The 25,708-nt window shown below is 35.7% G+C and overlaps 1 protein-coding gene across 1 annotated transcript in view; it reads left to right on the top strand.

Annotated features, from left to right (window-relative positions):
- The window catches only part of Galntl6 (polypeptide N-acetylgalactosaminyltransferase like 6), a 1,064,237-nt gene that overhangs the window by 366,173 nt on the left and 672,356 nt on the right, over window positions 1–25,708 (top strand). The window contains exon 3 of the mRNA XM_075986809.1: window positions 7,518–7,626. Coding sequence (XP_075842924.1) covers window positions 7,518–7,626 — 109 coding nt within the window. The remainder of the gene's footprint in view (window positions 1–7,517; window positions 7,627–25,708) is intronic.

The following is a 25,708-nucleotide window of genomic DNA, read 5'->3' as shown; positions in this document are numbered from 1 at the left end:
ATCAGCACTATTATGAATTATCATTTCTCAAAACTCAGTCTCCCGACAATTTTGGTTTTGAAAAATCTGCTCTTTCTTTGCTTCATTGTCTTTACTGATGCTGGGTAGTTGATATTATCTCTCTAGTCACCTTAGAAGAAAACTCACTCTGTGAACGTAGGAGTTCAAAAATGAATGTAAACATAAGAGGTATATTTGCAAGCTCAAAGTCTTGGCACACTCACTGAAGATTGCACAGGGCTGAAGATAGCACCATCCATTTCTGAGGAAGGTTGAATAAGGGGCCACATGTGAACACGTAGCATAAATCTGAGAAGGAGTTTCAGATTGGCAATTGTCACTTTTTATATGTCCTAATGACATGATCTAGCATAACCCTCTTTAAAAACTCTTGAGTTAGTTCAAAGTTTTTCAGTCAGTATTTATACATAACCATTCATATTTTCAGTTTCCATAAAGAAAATTTATGTCATAAGAAAGAAACTGCACAGTCCAGTGCATTCCCTTCCCTAAGTTCCATCCCTAGATGTTGGTCCTGTTACAGTTGACAATAGAAGGAGTCAAGAGGGTTGATACCAGAATTTCACAACATGTCAAGGTCTATTATATTTTATGTATTCTGGAATTATCTTATCAGTGACACATTTTAGAACTTATGCAAAATTTAAAGATCAAGTTGGTTTTATATACTAAAAATATTTAATGCCAGATATGAACTCATCCATATATTCTATGGGTATAAAGAGGGGTGTAAAAACTCTTTGTTGATCATTCAAGATGTCCTGCAGACACAACTCTTCACTTCCAACTCAGGAAGAAAGGGAACTTTAGAACAATAACAAAAATTGTGTTTTCATTTCCATGTTCCACATAATTTAGTACCCACTAATACGCAGTGTCTGAAGTTCAAAGCCCCAAGTATGATTTTGTTTATTTGTCTCACATTGTTTCCTATTCTTTATCTAAATAATTTTAAATAATAAAATTTGGAGAATGGAGAATTATGAAAATCACTGTCGTGTTTTATTATTCATATGCTTTAAAGGCAGCTATAATTGGTTAAAATTCTAGTTAGTTACTTGGTCTTTATAACACTATAAATGTAAATTTCACATTTCTGAACTTTCACTCCACATCCAGTGCTTATGAAATTGTATATATAACAAATGTTGATAATCTATTTTTTCTCAATCATGATATTGTTTTTCTGTACTGTTCAATTGTATAAGGAAAGATGAAATATGCCTTTAATGTACAAGAAACTTAATCAGACCCAGTGTTTGAATTCATATGTATATATATATGTATATATATAGTATTTATATTAGATATCATTCTGCATATTATATGACTTATATGATCTATGTAATCTTTGTTTTTGCAATTGTACTAAAACTTGCAAAAGTCTGAAATAGTAAACAAATATTCAATAAAAGAACTGAGATGTTAATAATTGATATTAGTAAATTCTTTTATGATAAACCGATGCTCCACACTTACTCTGACTCACTGTTTAACAAGCTTTTGATGTAGACACAGGCTATTTTTATTAGACTAAGTTTATGCCAGCTTAACTAAAGGACAAACATGAATTATAGAAATCCCTGTTTATAGCCTGTTGCTCTGGCTCCAGAATCCTTCCCCTATATCATTGTGTCTCCCAAAGAGAAAGTAAAGTGGTTCTTATGTAGCTTATTGTGAAATAAGTCAATTTATTGATTGATAAAACCTATAGTATGGTTTAGAACCCATTTGTTCTTCCACATGATGTACAAAGCTATTTTCTTGATGTCACTACTTTTGGACTGTGATAAATAGACACAAAAGACTACTATCAGTAATGGCAAAGATCGTCTTCTTTTTTATTCACAAGCTGTTTTGTTTCACAGTGACAGTTCTTGGAACAACTTTTACGGCAAGGTAGTTTCCTTGGTAACAAGGTGGTCTTCAAGTATATCACTCCCTAGAACAGTCTGTCCCATTAATGTATCTTGGCCTCATTCCATGTTTGAGCTTGCTGTCTCTGGTAATACACCACCATAGGCAATACTTCACCCTTACAAGCTTTTCTTTGACCCATTCAAAAGTGCATTAATTTTGATAGATTCTGGGTTCAAGCTCTATCTATTGTGTGGTTTCTAATTGATGCATTGTTTCTCTTTTTCTTGGTATTTTGTACAGTTAATTATATGTAACAGCGTAACTATGAATAAAATGTTCACAAAGCAGAAATATCAAAGTGTTCTCCCACATAAACGGTTGACCTCCTGATGGGTTTGAAATAGATGACTCATGAAGGTACAGGGCTCTTTAGATTTATCTTACTTTCCATGGTTGTAGATAATGGATCTGCATTTCTGTAATCGTGCAGGGACACACAGGATGTGAAAAGGCAGGAGAACAGCAAGAGGACTCAAGCACTGGAGCTTGCTCTGTGAGAGGAAAGGTCAGATTGCTAATGGGGCATTTACTGGACAGTTCTGCTTTCAGAATTGTTACTTCTCTACAAATGCACTCAAATTGATTTAGGCACTTTTCCCCACCATTGTGTCAGGGAGAAAGGCTACAAGAATACCCAATCGACTATTCTGGAAAACGTAGCACATGGTCTCCTAATGAGTTGAACTTCTGCTCTGATAATTGGGTCACTCTCCCTCACGTGGTCTCTCTAGTAAGCCCAAGAATCAACCCGAGAACAAGCTATCAGTCCCTCTCTTCTACTTAGTCACTGCTGGGCTGCATTTCCAGCCAGTTGCATAACTGGTTGGTGAAGTAGCTGTGATGTCGATAGAAGTGGTGTTAAGACAGAAAAGTCTAGATATCATTTATCACGGCATAGTGTCCAATGTTTCATTCCAGCGTTGTACCTCCTCCATCATAAATCCTTCTTACTTTGCCAGCTAACCTTACAGGAGCACAAGCAATAGTTAACATCACATAAGAAATGGACACAAGTGTTCAAGATGTTTGTTTTTAGGGAAAACTAATGCTGGAAACAACTTTTGACTGTAATTATACAATAATGTCTGTATCTGAAATGTTCAACACAATTCCCTCACCCTCCCTCCCTCCCAGCAAGATTGATTTCCGAAGCAAGTGTGTTAACCTTTATTTGTCTTTTGAGGTGTCCTTTATCATCTTAATTTAGTTATATGTTTCAAATTTATAGGTAACATTTATATTTCTAGTTTTTGATAATTTGTCTTGTGATATTAGCTTTATTTACTAATCTGCTATTAGATAAAAATATCATCTTAAATAGATTTATCTACAATTTCCCTTTAGTATACTTATTACACTGATTTTAGTTTAGCAGTTTATCAGGTTAGAATATTCATGCAAGATCAAACAGTAAATACTATCATTCTGCTCTTTTTTTTACAATGTTTCTCATCAAGCCAGATTCACTAGTCCATTTTCCCACTTTATTGAGGTTTTTATTTTTGTTATTATTTCTTGAAATGAAATATTGCTATGTATTAAGGCTTGCCTTGAACTTACTAATAGGCCAGGCTAGCCTCCAACTCTGAATCTTCCTCCCTCAGACTTATTAGCTCTGGTATTAAAGCATGTCATCACCCTCAGCTGTATTTAGTTTTTATTTATTTTATTTAAATTCTTTTGTGGAATTTGAGGTGACACTATTCCTTGGGAAACCTGAACAAATGTCTTGTCACTCCAGAGAGGGAACCAATGACTGATTAAAGTAACAGTAACAACAAAGCAATGCGTGACAGTGTTACATACAGGAGTATGAGTCAGAGATTACTCAGAGGAGTAGAGACAAATCAAAGACAAGTGATCACCAAAAGTTTAACCCAGGGTAAATAGAAAGCCCAAAACTCAGTGCTTGAGTGAGGTTCTAAAGCTATGAGTGAAATAAAAACTGAATAATGATGATGATGATGATGATGATGATGATGAAGCAAAGCGTTGGAAATCTCAGGAAGATCTAAAGGTTTGTGAATCCTTTTCACTTCCCTTAATTTTTACGCAAACTCGAGAAAGGTGAAATCTTAGGCATACGGTACATTGTGGGGATTTACTGAGACTCTTGAGCTGTATACTTCCTGAATCGTAAGGAGACTCCATTTAGAATTTGAGAGTCTTAAGTTCTTCCCTCCAGGTTAGAGCGTCATTTAGGAGGAAAATTCTACATAGTAAGGTCGGTTTCTACATGTCAACGGCTAATGTCTTCCTTGATCTTTCTCTTCTTTTATGTTGAGACATGGCCCACCACTAAACCTAAAGTTTCAGATTTGAGTAACCTGTCTGGCCTGGATGATCTGCATCAATCTCACTTCTTACTCTAACACTAGGATTGCAGTAACATGGTGCTGTTCCTGCCATGTTAAGTAATTCTGGGGTTAAGGACTTTGGTTAATATGTGCTTGTGACTAGCTGTCTCCACTAGCTCTCTCCATAGCCTGTTTTCTTTTTCCTTTTTTTTATTTGAAATTTGTTGGAGGCTACTGTTTCACCATACATAAAGTGGATTCATTTTAAATTTGTGATAGTCCTCCATTAGATTTTCTAGCATTCAAATTCAGGCATGAATCAACATGTTCAGCCCCAGTTGGTGTTTTTATAACCATTAATAATTAACTTCATTTTTTAAAAGTCTAAGTATTTTTAATGTTTTTATTGGAAAAGAAAAAAAGGGATAATTTATCTTCTGATTTACGTTTTTGTTTTGTTTTTTTTTTGTTTTGTTTTGTTTTTTTTTCCACAGAGAAGTCCTCTTTGGGAGCAACTTCCATCCTTCTTGTCTGATGAAGAGTGAAGGATTTATTTTCCTTTACTGTTGTATCTTTTTAAATCTCTATTTGAATTTGTTTCTGCCTATTTTTTAAATGCTTTGACTGTAATTTCCTCAATTCCTCCTTAATTATTTTTTTTTACATATTTTACTTTTCCAAAGTCCTTTCCTAGGTTTTATATTTTCTTTCTTCCATTCCTGTTTCTAAGGAAGTGTTTTCTGTAAGGCTTTTAGGAAATTACATGTTTACTTTGCTAAACAGTCTCCGTGCTTTATATTGTTTTCGTGTATTCTAAAGTTTTCCATTTCTTGAGGCTTTCAAATTATATCTTACCATTTCTCTCAGAAGTCTGGCAACCCTTGGCTCCATATTCACACTCACAAACCAAATAAAGTAAATGGTGACATTCAGCACTGTGTGGAGAGAGCTAGCTGGTGAGAGGAACTCATAGGTACTAGGTGTATGACAGGATCTAGTGCCGCATCTCTTCATTGTGGTTCTAATGCTTCAGGCAGGATTTTCCATAATTTTGGTCCTATGATGTTAACCTTGAGCTGACAGCATTCTGAAAGTACAGCAGGAAAGGGTAGCTATGTTAGTAATGGTTTGCCGATAGGCTGACATGGAACTTAATTTTTCGGTAAATCAAGACCTCCACCCAAGAAGAAATTTTGTCATTCAAACTCGCTTCATCTATGGAGAGGGAATACAGTGGGTGAAACTCAGAAATCACTTTGCTTCACTTGGAGACAGAAATCAGATTGAACTGCCTGGTACAAATGAAGCCAATCCTTTAGTCACTTTTAGCCTCACTCTGAGAAATAACTGGTGCTTCTTGTTCTTAGGTGTCATTGAAATTTTGTCCTCAAATTCTCAGGCTGCCTTACAAGATATACTATTGGTTTTTCTGAACATGTTGGTCTCTTTCCTGTCCTTTCTTTTGTGGAGAAACTAAAGATCAACTTTGTGTCCAATATACCTGAACTAAGAGTTACAATGGGGTCTCTACCATAAATATGTGAAAACTGGGAAAGCAGCATTCTAAGTCAACAGACAGAGTTTGTTTCACTAGATTATTCCAAGTGTCATCTCAAATGTGTTCATTTGCAAGCTGTGTTTAAAAGTAGCATTACCTATATGAATAGAGCCTTTTAAGTTGACTGATATAAATCACAGGATTATACTTTATGTTCAGTTCCTTATAATTTCTCATTAGATTTTGCTAGTGTGCTACTGTAATTTTAAATGGTTGTTATCGACCCTCATATAGTTCCCCCTTCTACTTCATTATTCCTTTTTTCCTAAATTCATTCTTTTCATCTTCATTCCTCTTAATATTTTGTGTGTAGTCACCATTATCTTTCTTTTTGTTATCTTTCCTGCTTACTACTGCAGTGACCTAGACTTTTACAAAAATCTGAACTATATAAGTTTGTCATCTAAATAAGAAGACCTTTTGTCTGACTTAAACCCACTGTTCCTTTTTAAACATTATATCTTATTTCTAGCCTTTCAAAGCATTGCAGTATTCTGTAAGCTATAAAGGTAAAGCAATGGTAAATAAATAAGTACAATGGAAATGAAATCTAAAATAAAGAGATAAGATATTATGTTTGCCTTGGAAATACTCTTAGGGAAAATATATAATTGAATTTACACATCTCTCAACAAATTGACATTTTCTACATTGCATAATTTGCTTCTTTATGTAATGTATAAGTTATTATGTGACTACTATGGGGAAGCACGATTAATAAAAACTCAGAGAGAGAAAGTGGGGTTCAATCTGCAGATCTGAAAAGCAAACCAGTCAATCACTGGCTCTTACCTCAATATCAATCTGAAATGGTAATCCTGCCTCCAGGAATCTAAGAATTAGACTGAGAGCTGTGTCCTCCTGTTTTATAGTCCTTTCTAGGGCTGGAATTAAAGCTTTATTTATTAAAATACAAGTAAAATGCCACTAAAACTATGATTGTGAAAATAAATTTCTTTTATAATAATTTTAGTTTCTTATTATAAACAACTATGGATATAATTTAGGAAATAATGTTATTTCAGCAATATAAGCAGGGAAAATTTCCAAGTTGACATCACACCACATTGGATTTGGGGTTCCCGTTTGAACCTTCATTGTAAACACAAACTCTACTTTATCAGAAATGAGATAAAATCCAGTACTTTGCTGTCAATGAAGGCCACAATGCCAGTCTTCAGAGAGTGGATTCAAACATTGATGTGGGCATACAACGTTGTTATAGTCCTCTTGGCTTCAGTCTGATTTCCAGAAAAACAGGGATTTGTCACTCGAGATATATGTAAGTGTACATGCAAAGCATTTCATAGTGATCTCATAGTGAACATTCAATGAACAGTTGCTAATATTATTAGAAAGCTATTCAATTACTTTTGACTAAAACAAATAAACTTTATCAATCACAAACAAAATTAATTAAGCAGATCAATTGAACAAAAGAAAACACCTAGGGAGGATAAGCTGTACTCAACACAGTCTCTAGATCAAATAAAATGTTTAACAATATGTGGTTGGGACTTTTCTCACTCTAAATGTTAAAACAGGGGGTTAGGAATGTGGAGTTTTCTAGTCAGTAACAATAGTTTTCATCTCAAATATTCAGAGAAGCCATTTAATTAAAAAAAATATTCTTGCCTTGCCTCTTATGTGCCCTGCTGTGTTTATCAACCATGCAGAAAAAAATACCTCCTTTTTTATGGTTGAATTCTTTCTTTCCACAGACGTTTCCACTGGGCCTGGGAGATGGGCAATTCTACTCGTGGACAGATGGTCTGAGAAGGAAAGACTGGCATGACTACGAAAGCATCCAGAAAGAGGCTTTGCGCTCAGGTATGAACTTCCGAGTAAGACCAAGTGCTGCTTTCACTTCAGCATTTCGTTTTTCACCTCAAAGCTCTCATGTCAGTTTTCTTGCTGCACGCAGTAAAGACGTCTGTCTTGTGGGAACACTGGGGATCAACAATGGACAGAAACAAAATGACTTGGAATTTCACAGACAAGGCAAATAACGAATGGCCTCTCCTTGGCTGCAGAAGAGGTCATTGAAAATGGCACCTCTATATTATCTTGTGTTTCCAAGCCTTTTAAAAATAACTCTATGGGTGATGTTGGGATTTATCAATGACACATGACCTGGATACATGAGCCAGATTCATACACTGGGATGAATTATATCTAGAGGGCAATGTAAGGCAACTCGGTCATGCCACAAGTTTTCAGCATTGTCATTGACTCTAGCAAGTCCACAAACTACAGCACCTGGAAATCTGAAGGGATGATACTTGGACTAATGGTTCAATAGACCAAGCTACGTTAGAATTTGTGTAGCATTCTAGCCAGGTGATATAGCTAACAGAAAGAAATGAAAAGAAAGTCCGTTAAATAAATTGAGTTTTGAAATGAAAATTTCAGAAGAATACATCAGTAGCAATCCAAGGAAGGGGACAGCGCACACCAGGCTGTCCCCATTCTATCACTCAGCCAAAGTAACTTTGCTCTTTCACAGGGAAGATGTCACAGAAATAGGGTAACTACTGTTTGGAAAGATATGCAAACCGCAGTGAAGTACTGCCCCTGGGTCAAGCTGGAAGCATAGCTATGACTACCCAGTAAGAGGTCGTTCTGGTCAACCTTCTACAAACTCAACACCTCAGTATAATTGCAGCTAGGGAGTTACATCATCCTGACATTGTGCAGGACTGTTCTGCATCAGGCAGGGCTGATATAATTATAGGTCTTTTCCCTCTTTTCTCATAGTCTTTTCTTTATTATCAAGCATAAACCACATCTCTATTTCATTAAGGCAACTCATCCCAAAGATAGCTCTTCTTTTAAGAGAACTGATTTTTCTTAGATCTCCTCTCCCCACCTTGACAGTAAGCCAATGAAAAAAAATCACAAAACTGCTTTCTTCACCACTTGCCTCACTTGTTAATCCTCTCATCTCCTATTTCCATCAGCCTTTGTCCACCTGTATTAATATGGCCATCTGTCCTTGATGCTTCAGACGCACAAGAGTTTTTGAAAATGTTTGCTTAACCTTGTCAACTGAATCTGTAACAAAATAATAATAATAAAATTATCAAAAATACTGAACAAAGGTTTAATACTAAATAAATTATTGGATTTCAGAATAATTTTGGTAGATATTCGCCAGAGTTTATATAACATTGTCTTTAATATTCAATTAACATAATGAACATTAATTAGCTAACACCATATAGAGCTTTTTAACATCCAGTTCTTCGCAATCTAACAGCCCCAATTCCTGACATCAAAAGCAATGCAATATTTGTATACAGAGAAATGACAGATCTATGGGAAAAAGACACAGCTAGTTTAAAGTTCTAACTTTTCCGTTTATGAGCTACATGGCAAAGCAATTTATATTTCTGATAGTCTACCTTGTAGAAATTTCATAATGATTAAATAATTGATCAAAATGATATATAAAATAAATATTTATCTGGGTATCAGCTAATAATAACTATTTTAAATTTTATATTATTTTTATTTTGTGTGTGCTTGTGTATGTGAGTGCAGTGCCAGTGGATGTCAGATGAGAATATCAAAACGCCTGAAGCAAAAGCATCCGTGAGATGCCCACATTGTCAGTGATCACTAATTCAGGTTTTCTGGAAGAGCAGCATGCACTCTTAAGTGTTTGGTCAACATTCCAGACTCCAAAAGTATAATATTAAATCACATTAATTACTTTCACATGAATGGTTATACCTTCAGTTTGTGTGAACAAATTTTGAATAAAAAAAAATCAATCACTTTCCCTTTATTTCTGTTTCATACCACAAATTTCATGGTTTATCTCTATATGGATCAATGACTGTTCAAACAACCTGAAAATGCAGTACTTTTTTAGTACAAATTAGTTGTGAGTAATTTTTTGTTTGATTGTTTGTTTGGTTGGTTGTTTTGTTTTGTTTTGTTTTGTTTTTGAGACATGCTTTCTCTGTAGCTTTGGAGCTCTGGAACTAGCTCTTGTAGACCAGGCTGGGCTTGAACTCACAGAGGTGCACACTTGTCTCTGCCTTCCAGGTGCTGGGATTAAAGGCCTTTGCCACCACCACCCAGTGAGTAACTTTTTTTAAAAAGAGTGACGAATGTAAGGCTGTTTAATGGCTCTCTGGAAGATACATCAATATATCGTAAATGAAAACATTTTAAATCATTCAGACAGACATGACTAGCTTCTCAAAATTCAATTAACATTTGTAAGTACCATATCCATGCCAAGGGAGCAATTGTGTCTCCTCTAAGACTGAAATTTAGTGTTTACTTTGTTACTTTTCTCCATAGTTATTACCTCTGTGTATTTACCCTAAAACTGTTTTTGCTTGTATTTAATTTGCAGTCTAATCAAGTCCACAGATTTTAATCCCATTTACAACTATTTTCTATATTAATCTGTCTCGATGTACAAAAGCATTCAGTACTGCTGATTTCTATAACATTCTATTTGAGGTCACGTGGATGTTTTGAATGTTTTAGTTATTATGTATAATCCTTCTATAAACACTTTTGTATACTCTTGTGCCAGAGACAATAGTTTCTGAAGAATATATCAAATAGCATATTTGTATGTTTAAGTAATTCATATCATTGGCCATAGTAAATCTTTCTCCAAAATTCTTATGGCAGTTTCCCTTCAGTCAATATGGACTGAATTTTCACTGTGCAAGGCCCAGTAAGCACTTCCTCCTCTAGTAGTTTAAACTGTAATGAATTTATACATAACAGTGTTATTTTAATGTTTTCTTTATTTCTTGGTCTTATTACTTTAGTTATTTCTGTCTTGTCACAAAACATGCTTGAAGCACCAACATAATTTTGATCAGCTGGTAGCAATGGCCTCCTTTGACCTTGTAAAATGTCTTCAATAGTAAATTAAAGATATGCATTCAAAGAAAATTTGAGAGAAATATACCATGATTTAAATCATTAGTGTTATGCTCACCTAAGTTCATTAAACAACATGTCACTTCAATGCTGATGAGGGACCCATTTCTGTCCTGACAGTCATTATTCTACATAATTGAACAAGATTGCCAGCCAAAAAGAATGGGAACATCAAATGCATTCATTTGGGAAAGGGTGGAACTACATTGCTTTCTGAAGGCAAATACAATAAAAAAGAAACAGAGGAAGGTATATTAAGAAAAAATATAATTCTGGTAAAATTAGAATGACTCCTGATCATTTTTATTGATGAATCATGCAGCTTAAGACATAATCTGACATTTGTTTTTAATGTTTATTGTTAATAGTTTTCTGAGATTTACACCTGGGTGGTGTATTCTCAAGAAGGGTCATAATGATGTATGTTGGCAGATAGTCAATTTTAAGTAACTACCAAAATTATACTAATCATTTATTACTAATCATTGAGTTAAAATTCAGTATTAATGAAATATTGCCTTTAATAAGCATTGTATAATTAGGAGAGGGTAAAATGAACTGAAAAGATTCTATTGAGGTGTTTCATTTATGTGTCTAAAAATAGAATTACACTTAGTTGAAACTATATTGAGTAAAATTCATCTAAGTAAAATTTACTTCAATCTTACAATCTGAAAATAGAAATGTAGTAGAAACATTTCAAGAGATTTATTAATCTGAAATCCATTTGTATTAAAATATAGATATTGCTATCTTTTATAAATAGTTCAATTGGGGGTGCAGATTTAGCACAATGTTAGAATACTTGTCTAGCAATCACAAAGTCCTAGGTTTGGTTCTCATAACAGAAAAATCAACTCAGTTTAGCTGCTTGTAAAACTTCCAGTATCTTTATTTAGAAATATCTACTTTCTGAGGGTAAAATGGCATGAGATACTCTTGTTTTCCTCATTAGTAAAGTATGGTTTGATGATCACACCGATCATAGTTATTTTAAATGTTAATTAAACTGTCCCATTAAAATGCATGAGCTGATCTCTAAGTGGTTTTTATATATTCATAATAGCCTTTAGTTCTGGTCCTATAAAACTATAACTTGAATTGACTGTCATAATTTTTCTTATGCATTCATATATAATCAATATAGACAAACCCTGGCAAACATTTTCAGTGTAGGTGGTGTATTAATTTGTGCTTCATATAGACCTCTCTCACTTTAGCATTTATATTATAGAATATTTTATGAAATTCTGCCTCATTTCAGGATTCCTCTAGTGTTGTATTTATGATTTATCAAACATCTCTTTCAATATGGTACACTTTTGATTATTGCAAATTGTTTCTGTCTGTAAGAGCACATATTTTGCAAAGGTCATATACTTAGATCATAATCCTTGATTATGAAAGAAGAATACTTTTCTTTTTGCTGTGGATGGAAAGATAGATTCTAATAAGAAATGCCCAAAGACAAACTGATGAATAGCTAGTAAAGCAAAGGATTGGAATCAACACAGACCAAGAAACCAAAGTTTAATTGGATATTTTGCCTGAAATTCATTTTGCAAAATTTTTCTGCTCTAATTATTTTTCCTAGCTTGAAACATTGCCTGAATTGCTAAGTGATAATGAAATATAAAACTCTATTTCCTAACAACAGACACAATGAAAATTTATATATCCATTGTATCTAAAATGTTTGTGTCAGCAGCAGTGACAAGAACAATTTGATACTTCATAAAGTTTGGTGCCATTGTTTAGCTTTATCTTTTAACGACAGAAGAGAGGCCATCTTTACACACAGTTACATACTTGTGTAGCATGTATAAGCCTCAGAAAAAGAGTAGGGTAATTGAAATTTGAGCTTGAATCTTTGATGATCTGGGCCATTTTATAAACGTCAGGACATTAAGAAAACATTGCAATTGCCTCATAATTCTGTAACAACCCAGAGACTCCCATGATTGAAGGGACCCATTCATTGGAACCCAGATTGCCACTAACGAATTGTATTATATTTCAGTCACAATTTCATAGAAATTCAAGTGATTACTTGGACTTTCTATCAAAATTCATATCCAAAGACTGGTGCAGTTTTGTCAGTAATGAGTTATGGAACCTTCTTGGACACACTTATTAATGAATGCAGAGAGAAAATATTTTTATCCACAAGGAGAGGCACAACACCAGCTCTTGAGATTAACATCAGAACCATACATTACAGTTTGACTTGATATTCTTTGCCTGAATAGCACCAAATCTTAGGCAGCATTCATACCAGATAAAAGAAACTTTTACTCTGACATTTTGTAACCACAGGCATGTGACTATGACTTGAATGCTCCTTAGGAATGCTAGAAACCAGGGCATGGATATTATTACTTGAATGAGAGATTTCTATTCCCCTAATTTGTATAATAAGTTTGCATTATTTATAAAGAATACTTTATATAATAATGGGAAAAACAAGGGTGAAGAGCTAATTTAATTTAGTGAAATGTTTGATGTGTTGGTATTAGATGAGTAGGGGAGCACAATGGAATTAGCATTCTCAAGTATTTAATAATGATGTGAATCTCTATGGTGACCAACTGAGCCTTAGGGACCCAACTTTATTATTGGATGAAAACTACTAGATTAATTTAGCAGGCAGTGGCCTACATAACAATCTAACAGAATATAGCAGTACATGTTAATTTGACTGTAGATATTATGATCCTGATCCATTGGTGAAAAAAGTATTTTTGTTATTAAAGAATCAAACCCATTAAAGAATCACTTGTAATTAAGGCAATAGGTTTGTGACTAGAAAATTGTAGATTCATATTTATTTTGTAATAATAAATAATTTTGTCAGCAAAACAAACTATCATTTCCCATATTCAGTACAATTATTTTTAATCCAAATCAAAAGCATTAAATTTACTATCCAAATTTGGGATATTACCATTACACTTTAGGATGAAGACCTAGCTTATTTTTTTACTATGTATTCCTTATTGTCTATACTTTTTAAAATTTATTTCTATATGTATGATGTTTTAACTATACAGAATGATTTCTTATATTAAATCCATATCACACAAACAAAAAAACACAGGACAAATATTAATGGTAATTTTACATAAAAAATAAGTTCAGTAAAGTTAAGGGAGATTATATATGTAAAATATACATATGTATGTATGTATGTATGTATATATATATATTATACTTCCCTGTGAAGTCAATACAAAGCCTACACTGTACATACAGTCCAGTGACAGCAGCAAAATCCTATATTGTTCATCCTTATCATCTCTTAATTACCTTCCTTCACCTCTGTTCTTGACACTTATATTGCATGTCAGCTGAATTTTACTGTCTCAACCAATTGCAGGTAACTTGAGAGCTTTTTCTCTTCTTTTTTTATAAAATTAAAAATTATATACCATATATTTTGATCCTATACCTCCCTACCTCCATGCCCACCCAACTTTATGTCCTCTCTATATATTAAAAATTACACAAACATATAAAACAAGAAACACACACATAGATTTCAAAAAAAAAAATCCCACAAAAATGTAAACCATGAAGCAAACGACCACTAAGACAAAAAAATTGCCCAAACAAATGGAAATGAGATGGAAGTCTATGAATAATACATTTGAGTTGTTGGCCACCTACTCTAGAGCAAAGCGTCTACCCTGAAATGTGCTCAGTGGACCCAGTGAGACTCCATTGGATAAAACTAATTTCCCTTTGCCCGCAGGTGTTAACTCTAGGTAGCTGCTTGGTTAGGAGTGAGAATCCATGTCCATTTCCCTTTCTCGATGCTGGAACCAAGCCTGGCTGGAACTTGTGTATGAGGCCACAGTCTCTGTATGTTTCATCTGTGCATCTGCCCTTTTGTGTCTGTAAGAAAATACAGGTTTCTTAAAGTCATCCACCATCTTGGCTCTTTAAACCCCTTCTATTACATGGATCTCTGAACCTTGAGAATGGAATTTGATGACGATAACCCAGTTAGGGATTCCAATGTAACATGAAGAACCATCAACAGTGACAACAAAACTCAGGTTTATGCTCTCTGCTACATTTAATAATTTCTATTCTCCATTCTCTGAAACTTTCCCATGTTTCTAGGCACTGGGGTTTTGATGGAACCTCAGCAAATATTGTGTCAGTTTTCTTTACAGTGTCAGCCTTCTTTACTCTGACCACAGCACTGACAATGAAAGTTTAATAACTACCTAGCCACACTGGTAACTGCTACAGGCTCTGAATTTCTACCTCTCCTCTCCAAATAGATTGTACCAGAAAGTTCCCCATGCAGGACTCCTAGGACCCTGGAGAGATGGGATACCTCCCTCTCCCACTTGGTGTTGTCATCCTTTCATTAAGCCTGCAGTTGTCTCTTATAGAAACCCTTAAAAATAGCACATTTAGTCAGTTTTCACAAAACTACTGAACTTTGCATTCTCAAACTGGAAGTCAGCATCAAATAAATAGTAACTTCATGCTCTTCAGCTTGTCTACCACCATGTAATCACCTTCTAGTGCAACTCCTGTTTGAGACACTATGACTTTCCATCAGAATAGACTGAAAATTTTCCAAAGCAATCAAATGAAACAAGCCCCCTTACATTTAAGATTTTTTGATCACAGCAACACCACAGCAACCAATAGAGAAGTTAATCCTATAAGATTTAAAATGAAAGTATGCAGTAAGGTTGAATTTCTAATATTAAATGTGAAAACAGGACATTGGTAGCCATTATTAAATATAGCTACATGATGTATTGGCTTAATGGAGCTTTCAAATAAACTAGCAACAAGAGAAAGACAATATTGGCATCTTATAAATACAAGTTAACCAAAGGATCTTTGCATTACAACGTGGTAGAAGTTTCTATAATGAGAAATAAACATTTTGCAAAAACAGCTTTCACTGATTGCACAAGATCTTAGCTACACAAATAACACACTCGTGATGAGACATTCATGTTGAAAAATGTCAAGAATAAGTGATAAAATTAGCAGAATTTACACTAATGAAGAGAATGCAGACTCCTTTTTTCTTTTTTCTCTAAGCTTGTAGAAGTTCACATACTTTTTCATTGTTTTTATTGACCTATAGATTTTCCTCTGCTCCAGTCCCTTTCTCTCCCTCCCCTTCTATCCTCTTCCATGATCCCCAAGCTCCTAATTTACTCATGAGACCTTGTCTTTCTCCTCTTCCCATGTAGATTAGATCCATGTGTGTCTCTATTATAATCCTCTTTGATGCCTATGTTCTCTGGAGTTATGAATTGTAGGCTGTTTTTCTTTCCTTTATGTCTAAAAGCTACTTATGAGTGAGTATATATTAAATTTGTCTCTCTGGGTCTGGGATACCTCACTAAATGTAATGTTTTCTAGATCCATCCATTTTGCCTGCAAATTTCAAGATATCATTATTTTTTTCCACAGTGTAGTACTCCATTGAGTAAATGTGCCACATTTTCTTTATCCATTCTTCATTCAAGGGGCATTTAGGTAGTTTTCAGGTTCTGGCTATTACAAATAATGCTGCTATGAACACAGCTGAGCACATGTCCTTGTGGTATGATTGAGTATCCATTGACTGTGTGCCGAAAGTGGTAGTGCTGGGTCTTGAGGTAGTTTGTTTCCTAATCTTCTGATCCTTAAAGACAGGCAAGGGTGGGACAATGTCACTGGTAAGTGCAGTATTAAATAATGTTAGAGTGGTTTTTCCAGGGATGTATTTCTTATAGTAGCAATAACTCACTGCCCCTCATTTGAAAATTTTGACTTTCCTGAATGTTCAGTTTGCTGCTGTGATGTAAACCCCGAGATCCATTGCCCTCATTCAGGATTTAACTGTTTTGCAATGACTCTTTAATAGATTCCACAGAATGTTTGCATTTTTAACAATTCAGATTAAAAACTTACCTTAATCAAGTTCCTTTTTTGACAATGTTTGATATTTATTTTGTTGTTTGTACTTCTTTTACATGATAATTAAATCATAACAGAGAAGAGAAAATGAAACTGAAAGGAGTGATAAGCCCCATAGATGCACATACAATATATGGTTCTTGTTTTCATTAGTATCCTTAAATATTTGGTGTGGTAGAAGACGAAAATATTTTGGATCTTAATTATTGATGTTGTTTATGGAAAAATGCATATAAAAGAGACTGTACCAAGTAATAAAGCATATTTCAGTTTCAAAAAGAGAAGTAATCTTTGCTTTTAATTATACATTCAGTAACCATTTTTTATTATTTTATTTATTTTTATAATTTTCCTTTTATTGAAAATAGATTCTTTTCTCATACCATATATCCCAACTAAACTTTCACTCTCTCAAATTCTAGTTTCATCCCACTTCATCCCTTCCAATCTCACTTTCTGTCTCTCATTAGAAAAGAACAGACTTCCAAAAAGTAACAACCAACCATTACAAGATAGAATATAATAAGTGTCTTAGTTAGGGCTTCTGTTGCTGTGAAGAGACAACATGACCACGGGAACTCTTATGAAGCAAAATCATTTCATTGCAGGGGTTTACATTTTCAGGGGGTTGATCAGTTATCATCACAGTAGTATGCAAGCAGACATGGTGCTGGAGAAATAGCTGAGAGTCTTACATCTTTACTCTCAGGCAACAGGAAGTGGTCTAACTTACTGGGCATGGCTTAAGCGTGAGACCTCAAAGCCACCTCCAAAGTGACGCATTCCTCCAACAAAATCACTCATACACCAACAAATCCACACCTCCTATTGGTGCCCCACCTCTGGGGACCATTTTCTCCCAAATTAAGACACTAAGATTTAAAAAAAAAAGCCACACATTGAAACTAGACAAGGCAAACCATCAAAAGGAAAAAGCCCCAAGAGCAGACACCAGTACGTACACTCAGGAGTTCCATAAGAATGCTAATAGGAAAGCTATAATCTATATTCATAGTATACCAGATTTCTGGTGTTTTGTATCAGGGTATTTTTAGATTTAATTTTTCTTCTATCATGCCTTCAATACCCGAGTTTCTGTCTTCATCTCTTGTATTCTGTTGGTAAAGCTTGCCTCTGTAGTTCCTGTTTAAATTCCTACATTTTTTATCTCTGAAGTTCCCTCAGTCTGGATTTCCCTTATTGGTTCTGTTTCCATGTATAGGTCTTTAACAGTTTTATTCAATTTTTTTTCAACTCCTTGTTTTTGTTTTCCTGTATTTCTTTGGAGGGTTTATTAATTTCTTCTTTAAGGACCTCTATCAAGTCCAGGTGGCTTTAAGGTCTTTTTCTTGTGCTTTGACTATGTTGGAATATTTTTGGCCTGCTGTGGTAGTATAGCTAGACCCTAGTGGAGACAAATGGCCCTGAATGTTATTTATTGTGCTCTTCCTGGCATCTAACCATCTGGTATTGGTATTATTATGAATATAAGTGCCGATTTCTGGATTTGGCTTTGTTGATCCAGTGTTTTGTTCCTTGGTTACTATTTCTTTTCTGGATTTTCATGCTTATGACTTCCCTAATATGAATTTTCCTTTGGACATTTCTCGGTGACTATGACCATTGGGAGATACAGGTATAATTTGTTTCTAGGTATTGGGAGCTGATACTTAGGGATGGAGATAGGCTAGGAATCTGAAGGGATTCACAGGAGGGAAGGGGACAGAGCCAGGATCTGCTTATTTCATCTCCTTGGAATGGGGAGCGGGCACTTAAGAGAGATCATTCCAGAAGCTCTCCTGGAAATGAGTCTGGGAGTGACTATAGAGGGACAAAAGGAGAGAGGAAGATCTACAGATTCCCTATCTGTGTTCTCGGCAGGTGTAGTCTGTGGTTTATCTGGGAATGCCTGCTGGAGTGGGGGCTGGGATAAAGTAACCAGGGAGGGGGAGGGATGTTGCAGAGGGAGTCTGTGAGATTGACAGACAATGTGGGCAAGGGGGAAGGAATTCTGCAGTGGGTATTTAGATGGAGAGTTTGCATGAGATTGAGGATTGATTTTGAAGGAGAGGAGGGAGTGGTGAAGGTTTACAATTAACTTACCTGCTTCCCAGATATGTCCAGCTGATGTGTTCAGAGGCTGGGATTTAGGGGTGAGTCTAGGGAAAGGTCAGGGGCAAGGTTTTGTAATGGGGTCAGTGTGGAAATCAGCCCTCTGGTTAGTAGTTGGTGATGCTGGACTTGGGGACTGAGCCAAAAGAATGAGTCAGTGTAGGGAGGCAAGCAGGGGAATATCTGCTGGATGACCAGGGGCCAGGGAAGGCTGCCATGGTATTCTGCTGCAATGCTGCGGATGCAACCAGGGAAGTAGATTTAACTGAGCAGAGAGAAATGCCAGAAACCATTTCTTTTCTTTTTTTTTCTGTTTTTCTTAAAGTATGCAATAACATTTGAAGTACTGGGACTTCCATGAATGTGTCCATATTCTTGACTAGCTATGGAAGTTATCCAGTCATTTTCTTAAAATAATTAAAAAATTGGTGACAAAAATTCAAACATAAGATAAATTAATTTGGTATTGCAATGTGTCTCCGAACAGCTGTGCTAAAGGCTCTTGTGGCCTTAATAATTTCGCGTTTTAAGCCATTGTTTAATGTCAAAAGAGACTGTAAGATTCCTTTTCCCCTAGAGAGTTAGTATTTCAAACAAAAAATTCTGCAAATATGCAATTACTCTAGCTCTGACAAAAGAGCTGAGAACACTGCTTAATTTAGTCCTCACCGGCTTGACAGCCCGTGCTACTTACTGCGATTGGAGTAAAGAGAATGCGGGTTAAGGGTGCATGAAAATAGTTTCCTTCCACTCATTTTTTTAATTATTTGAGTCGAAAGTAAGCAGAAGAATAATTAGTTAAGCCTGATCACTTGATCAAAAGAGTTCAAAATAATAGTGATTTCTCAATATATTAAGAGTATAAACAAAGTATTTTAAAATACACATGATTCTACTATGGGATAAAAGTAATCAATTATGGGCTTTTGCTCCACTAACAATATTTATTTAAGAGTATCAATTGTGTGTGTGTGTATTTGTAGGCACATGTGTGTTCACATGCATGCAGATGCTTGAGATTGACACTACATATCTTCCTCAATCACTAGCCATAGTTTTAGATACAAAACCTATTCTAACCCTGGAGTTGACAATTATGCGAGACAATCTGGTCGGCATGTCTCAGGCTTCTTCTTTTCCCTGATTTCTCTTGTTGGTGCTGGGATTACAGGCAAACATGGTGACACCCATGTTTACACTAAAGTTATAAACTTGGGTCATAATGATTTCATGGCAAGTATTTATCTTACCGAGAAATCTCCTGAGCCCCCATACTGGGTATTTCTAATAGCTAGTGCCTCTTCTTTTCTCCTTCTCCACTTTTCTACTTTTGCCTATTTAATTATCTTATTTCTAGTCTCATCATGTATACACATACAAATCTATATTGATACAAATCTATGAACACCTAAAAACTGCTTGGAAAATATTTGTCAACTCTTGACAGTGACTACATATCTAATAATTGTACTTCCTAAAATTTTTTACATTAATCATTTTTAAATAATAAATATATTTCATCTGTATTGTGAATTAAAGGTTAAATAAAGCAGAATCTTAATTTATTGAGGAATAGTGAAGAGATAATAAGCAGTATGTGTATTTAACTAATATTCTACCACCTGTTACTTGTAGGAATTGTGTCAATCCAGAGAAATTTATCACATACTCCTCTGGTTCTGTGAATGTATATATGCATGAAAACTATTTTACAAACACTGAATTAATAATGGATATGTAAATTATCCAGATGCTATCATTTGACAATACGTCAAGGCCATTTTATTAAAGAGTTTGCAGCTTCCTAAAATGTTACCCATTTCCCATAATTTCTCTGAACTGACTAAGGGTTCATTTTACTCTTTACTAATTTGTTTCTTACGCAAAGCCTCTTCATCAACCAAGACTACCATTTATTCCAGTAACCATGTTATACTTTTGTCCCTCCATTACTACGTGGTGCTACCTTCCAGTTCAGGCGTCCACTCTTCTACATCTGGAAACTTACAGTATCCGTTTCACTCATCTCTTTCATTTTTTGTCTCTGCATTCCTTTGCCCACAGAGTCATCATAAGGTTGTTAATTTTTGCTATATTTGTGTGTATGTGTGTGTGTGTAGACAGTGGATGGGGAGGTCAGATCCATATGGATCTGAAGGAAAGAGCTCAGGTAGCAGGGCTGTCAAGAAGCACACTTTATCCACTAAACCTTCTTGCCAGCCCCAGACAGACATTTTCAAACCATAGTTAACCCATGGTTTGACCCCAACATACACATAAGTCATTTAAATTAACAGGTCATGTCATAAATTTTTGTGTAAGACCCAATTCTTTTTATCCGACTTGAGTCCCTATGACATCTGAGCCTCTCACTTTTCTGTCCTGATTTACTCCTCTGGCCACGGATGACTACACTCTACACAGCTCATGACCTCTCACTAACCCTTGGACCAATTCAGAATATTTCCTAGTCCTTCTCTCCAATCCATTTCTGCCTTGTCATATAAATTAAAAACATTCTTTCACTATTGCATATTTCTCTACAGAGCACTTAATACCTCAAGTGAGAATAAATTGATAAAACCATTTAACACACACACCCCTTTCTGAAATTTACTCCCTGATAGCTGTGGCCTGTTTGTTGCATTCATTGCTATGGTCCTGAGTAGGGAATACCTTCTTATGATGAAGTGTGCAAAACAGTTTTTCCCACACTATACTGTGACACTGTAAAATTAAAGAGCTTTGCCATTTGACACTGATTAGTTTTCTTGTGGCTGGTAAATAGTGAATGGTGTCAGTATAACAAAGCAGCTATATCTGTTTGTTCACACATCTTTACGTAGATTAATATTGTAAAAGATTAAAGCAAGCTTTCTCAAATTAAACAGAAAGTAGAGCAATACAGGAAGTTTATAATTAAAAAGTATAATCTTAAAGCAAAATTCCCCTTTGTTTATAAAGCATTTTGTTGATTGGCAACAAGGACTGCCTTGGTTTGCACCAAGAGAACTGGCAATCAACTGTAAATTGGTCAATGTACCCTCTTCAAACTTAAAAATGATTTACTACAAGGTCTGCACCACTGGATCTCAACCTTCCTAATATTACCGACCTATAATATAGTTCTTAAAGTTGGGAAGACTCCCAAACACAATTTTTTTTTGCTATTTGATAACTGTAATTTTCTACTGTTATGAGTCATAATGCGAATATTTTTGGAGATAGAGGTTGGCCAAAAGGGTTGTGACCCGTGGGTTGAGAACCTGTGGTGTGCACCATTACTTGCTCTTTAGTTTACGTAAAGCATATCTTTATATAGTGAATGACTTTACACATGCACATCTTAAACAAGGAAGCATGAAGTACAAGATTTGGCTGAAAATCGACTGTTTCTATATACAAACAGGTGATGGCAACTGGATTTTTATTGAGAATGTTACCTCTCTATTTAGTGGCCTCAGTATAAGGTTCCACAGGTTTGGCATGGTCTTTCACACCTCTGCTGTTCCCTGTTTATTAGGTTGATTTGCAGAAAGCAGAAATGTTTAGTAATATACATTTGATACATCAACACAAATGTTAAACTTAATATTATTCATTTGTAAGATATTGACTATTCCAGGCTCAGTATAGGAATTGGGAAAAAAAACAGTAAAGCAGAAATTTAGCCCCATTAAGTAATCTTGCAGAAGCTCCATGGCTTCTCCTCGACTCTGACTCTTTTCTCCCAGCATTCAGTTTAGTTTTCCCCACCTACATCTACTCTACCCTATCATTGGCTCAAGACAGTTTCTTTATTAACCAATGGTATTCACAGACTACAGAGGGGAATTCCACATCACTCCCCCTTCTCTGTTTAAATAAAAAGGAAGGTTCTAACTTTAACATAGTAAAATTACATATAACAAAACAGATATCAAGCAAGAATTACAGTTACAATATTTGAATCTATGTTTTATTCACAGCATATGCTACTGGCTGTAGGAATTCCTACAGCAAACAGCCTATATGGCTTGGGGATTTCCATGGGACACCTTTGGCCAACAACTCAAATAGTTACAACCCAGTCCTCCTAGCAGACGCTCTGATGAGGACAGAGAGCCAGTTGAAACTCAACTCTCATTAATGACTGATTTCCTTCAAATGATTTAGGAATTTTCCTCTGAACTATGTGTCCATACCATCCCTCAAGTGTCCTTCAATTCTAACTGTCTCTCCCTCAATTCCTTCCTTCAAACCAGTCTCCCCTCCTCCTCCCTGTCCATGTCCCCATCAGCCTCCAGACAATTCATAAAGTCACAACTGTCTTAGTTACTGTTTCTGTAAAGCTACAAAATGACCAAGGCAACTCCTATAAAAGAAAGCATCAAATTGGGGTCTTTCCAACATGTTCATAGGATTAACCCATGATCATAAAAATGACCATTTGTCAGAAGTTGATCATTAGCTGTGGTTTTACAGCCTGATCTACAGGCATTGGGCAATGAGAAAATTAGACTGTTCCTAGTATGAGTGAAATCTCTAGCTCACCCCTAGGGACACACCTCCTCCAACAAGGCCACACTTCCTAATCTTTCCCAAACTTTCTATTCATTGGAAATCAGACATATATTTTATTATAAGGTGTTTCTTTCTTACACTTAAATGTCCTAGTTTAAAAACCCCATCCCAAACTAAAAAGTAGCTCCAATTTATAACCAGTAATGAAGGAAAATTTTGTTCTTTCTAAAGCAGTCTGTCTTAATTAGGGTTTTATTGCTTTGAAGTGACACCATGACCACAGCAACTCTTATAAAAGAAAACATTGAACTGGAGCTGGCTTACAGTTGAGGTTTAGTTCATTATCATCATGTCAAGAAGCATGGCTTCTTGCAGGCAGACTTGGTACTGGAGAGGTAGCTGAGAGTTCTACATCTGAATCCACAGGCAGTAGGAAGGTACTGTGACTCACTGACCAAGCTTGAACATCTGGGATCTCAAAGCACACTCCCAGTGACACATTCCTCCTACAAAGCCACAGCTCAGTAAGGCCACATCTCCTAATAGTGACACTCCATGTGAGCCCTTGGGTCCATTCATTCAGACTACTGTGGAATCTCACTGGGGATACAAACCACTCTTAAGGGAGGGCCCTAGGTCTAGCAATAGATGGCCAACACAATATGAACTCAATGGCATCTTTGGAGATTTTTGCCTCATAAACTTTTGTTAGAACAGTTTGTTTCCTTTCTCCTTTCTTTTCTTTTTTCCTTGCAGGTCCTTTTTGTCTATCTTACATATTTTGATAATATATTTTTAATGGGATTAATGTGAATGAACCTGAGTTTTGTGTCCATATGTTTTTCTTGTATTTTTGCTTTTCTCAGGATCCTTTTCTTCTGTTTATTTGGTTGTTTTGTCCTCTTCTGATTTATTTCTTTTTGTTTTATCTCATTTTATTTTATTTTAGTGTTATTTGTTTTTTCTTTCTATTTTTGAATTTATATATTCTTTTGTAATATAATACATCCTGATTGCAACCTCCTTTCCCTCCAATCCTCTCATTAACCAATGGAATCATTCTTCTCATCCAAATCCACTGGTCTTCTGTTTCTCTTCAGAAAAGAATAGGTTTCCAAAGATATCAACCAAACATGGCATAGGAATATGCAATAAGACTCGGCAAGAATCCCCATATTAAGGATGAACAAAGCAACCCAGTAAGAGAAAACATGTCTTAAGAGCAGGCAAAAGAGTTAGAGATACTCCCAGTCCCACTGTTAGGAGTTATACACACACACACACACACACACACATACACACACACGATAAACAGCCAAAGCATATATGCAGAAGACCTAACTCAGACCCATGCAGGCTCCATGCTTGAAGCCTCAGTCTTTGTGAGCTCCTATGTTGATTCTCGAGGCTATGTTCTCTTCGTGTCTTCAAACCCTCTGGTTTCCATAATCCTTATTCCCACTCGTCAGCAAGATTCCCCAAGCTCTGCCTAATGCTTGGCTTTGGTTCTCTGCCATTGCTATCCTCAACTATCACAGGAAACCTCTCTGAGGACAACTGAGTACATTTGGGTGGGGGGCAGTCACATTTGATTCTTCCTATGGTCTCTGGCTTATTCAGCTTCCCATTCTTCTTCACCCAGGTAATGTTGGGCATGGGCTCTCTCTCAAAGCATGGGTCTTAAGTTAGTCACAAGCTCTAAGATGCTATAGTCTCAGCACATCTTGCTGGCAGAATAGGTTGTAGGTTGAAAGTTTTGTGGTTGGTTTGGTGTCCTAGTCCCCCAACTGGAAGGAAGCCTTGCCTGGTGACAGAAAATGGCAAGTTCGGGTTCTATAACCTACATTTCAAGGAGTTCTCACCAGAGTCTCCCTCATAGGTTTTGAGAAGTTTCTACTGCACTGAGTTTCCATATTGGTCCCTCACATGTCCACCAATTCCAGCTGAGTCTTCCAGTACTCTGTCCCTCCATCCCTTCCCAAATGGATCCCTTCTGTTCCTATACCCACACACCTCCAGTCCAACCCCCCAATCTATTCTATTTCCCCTTCCTAGGGAGATTCATGTTCCCTCCACTGAGCCCTCCTTTACTTAACCTCTCTGGGCGTGTGGATGACAGCATGCTTCGTATTTATTTAACAGCTAATGTCCATTTATAAGTGAGTACCTTTCTTATTTGTCTTTCTGGGTCTGAGTTGTCATCCTCAGAATGTTCTTTAAGATATTTCTATCCACTTGTCTGAAAATTTCACGATGTCATTTTTTAACAGCTGACTAATACTTTATTATGTAAATGTATCATATTTTCTTTACCCATTCCTGAGTTGACGGACACCTAGGTTGCTTCCTGTTTCTGACTATTATGAAGAAAGTCACTATGAACAAAAATTGAACAAGTGTCCTTGTGGCAAGATGGATTATCTTTTGGATTAATTTGTTTTTG

Source organism: Microtus pennsylvanicus, chromosome 9 (genome assembly GCF_037038515.1).
Source record: "Microtus pennsylvanicus isolate mMicPen1 chromosome 9, mMicPen1.hap1, whole genome shotgun sequence".
Taxonomy (NCBI): Eukaryota; Metazoa; Chordata; class Mammalia; order Rodentia; family Cricetidae; genus Microtus; species Microtus pennsylvanicus.
This window is presented reverse-complemented; position numbering and strand designations above follow the sequence as displayed.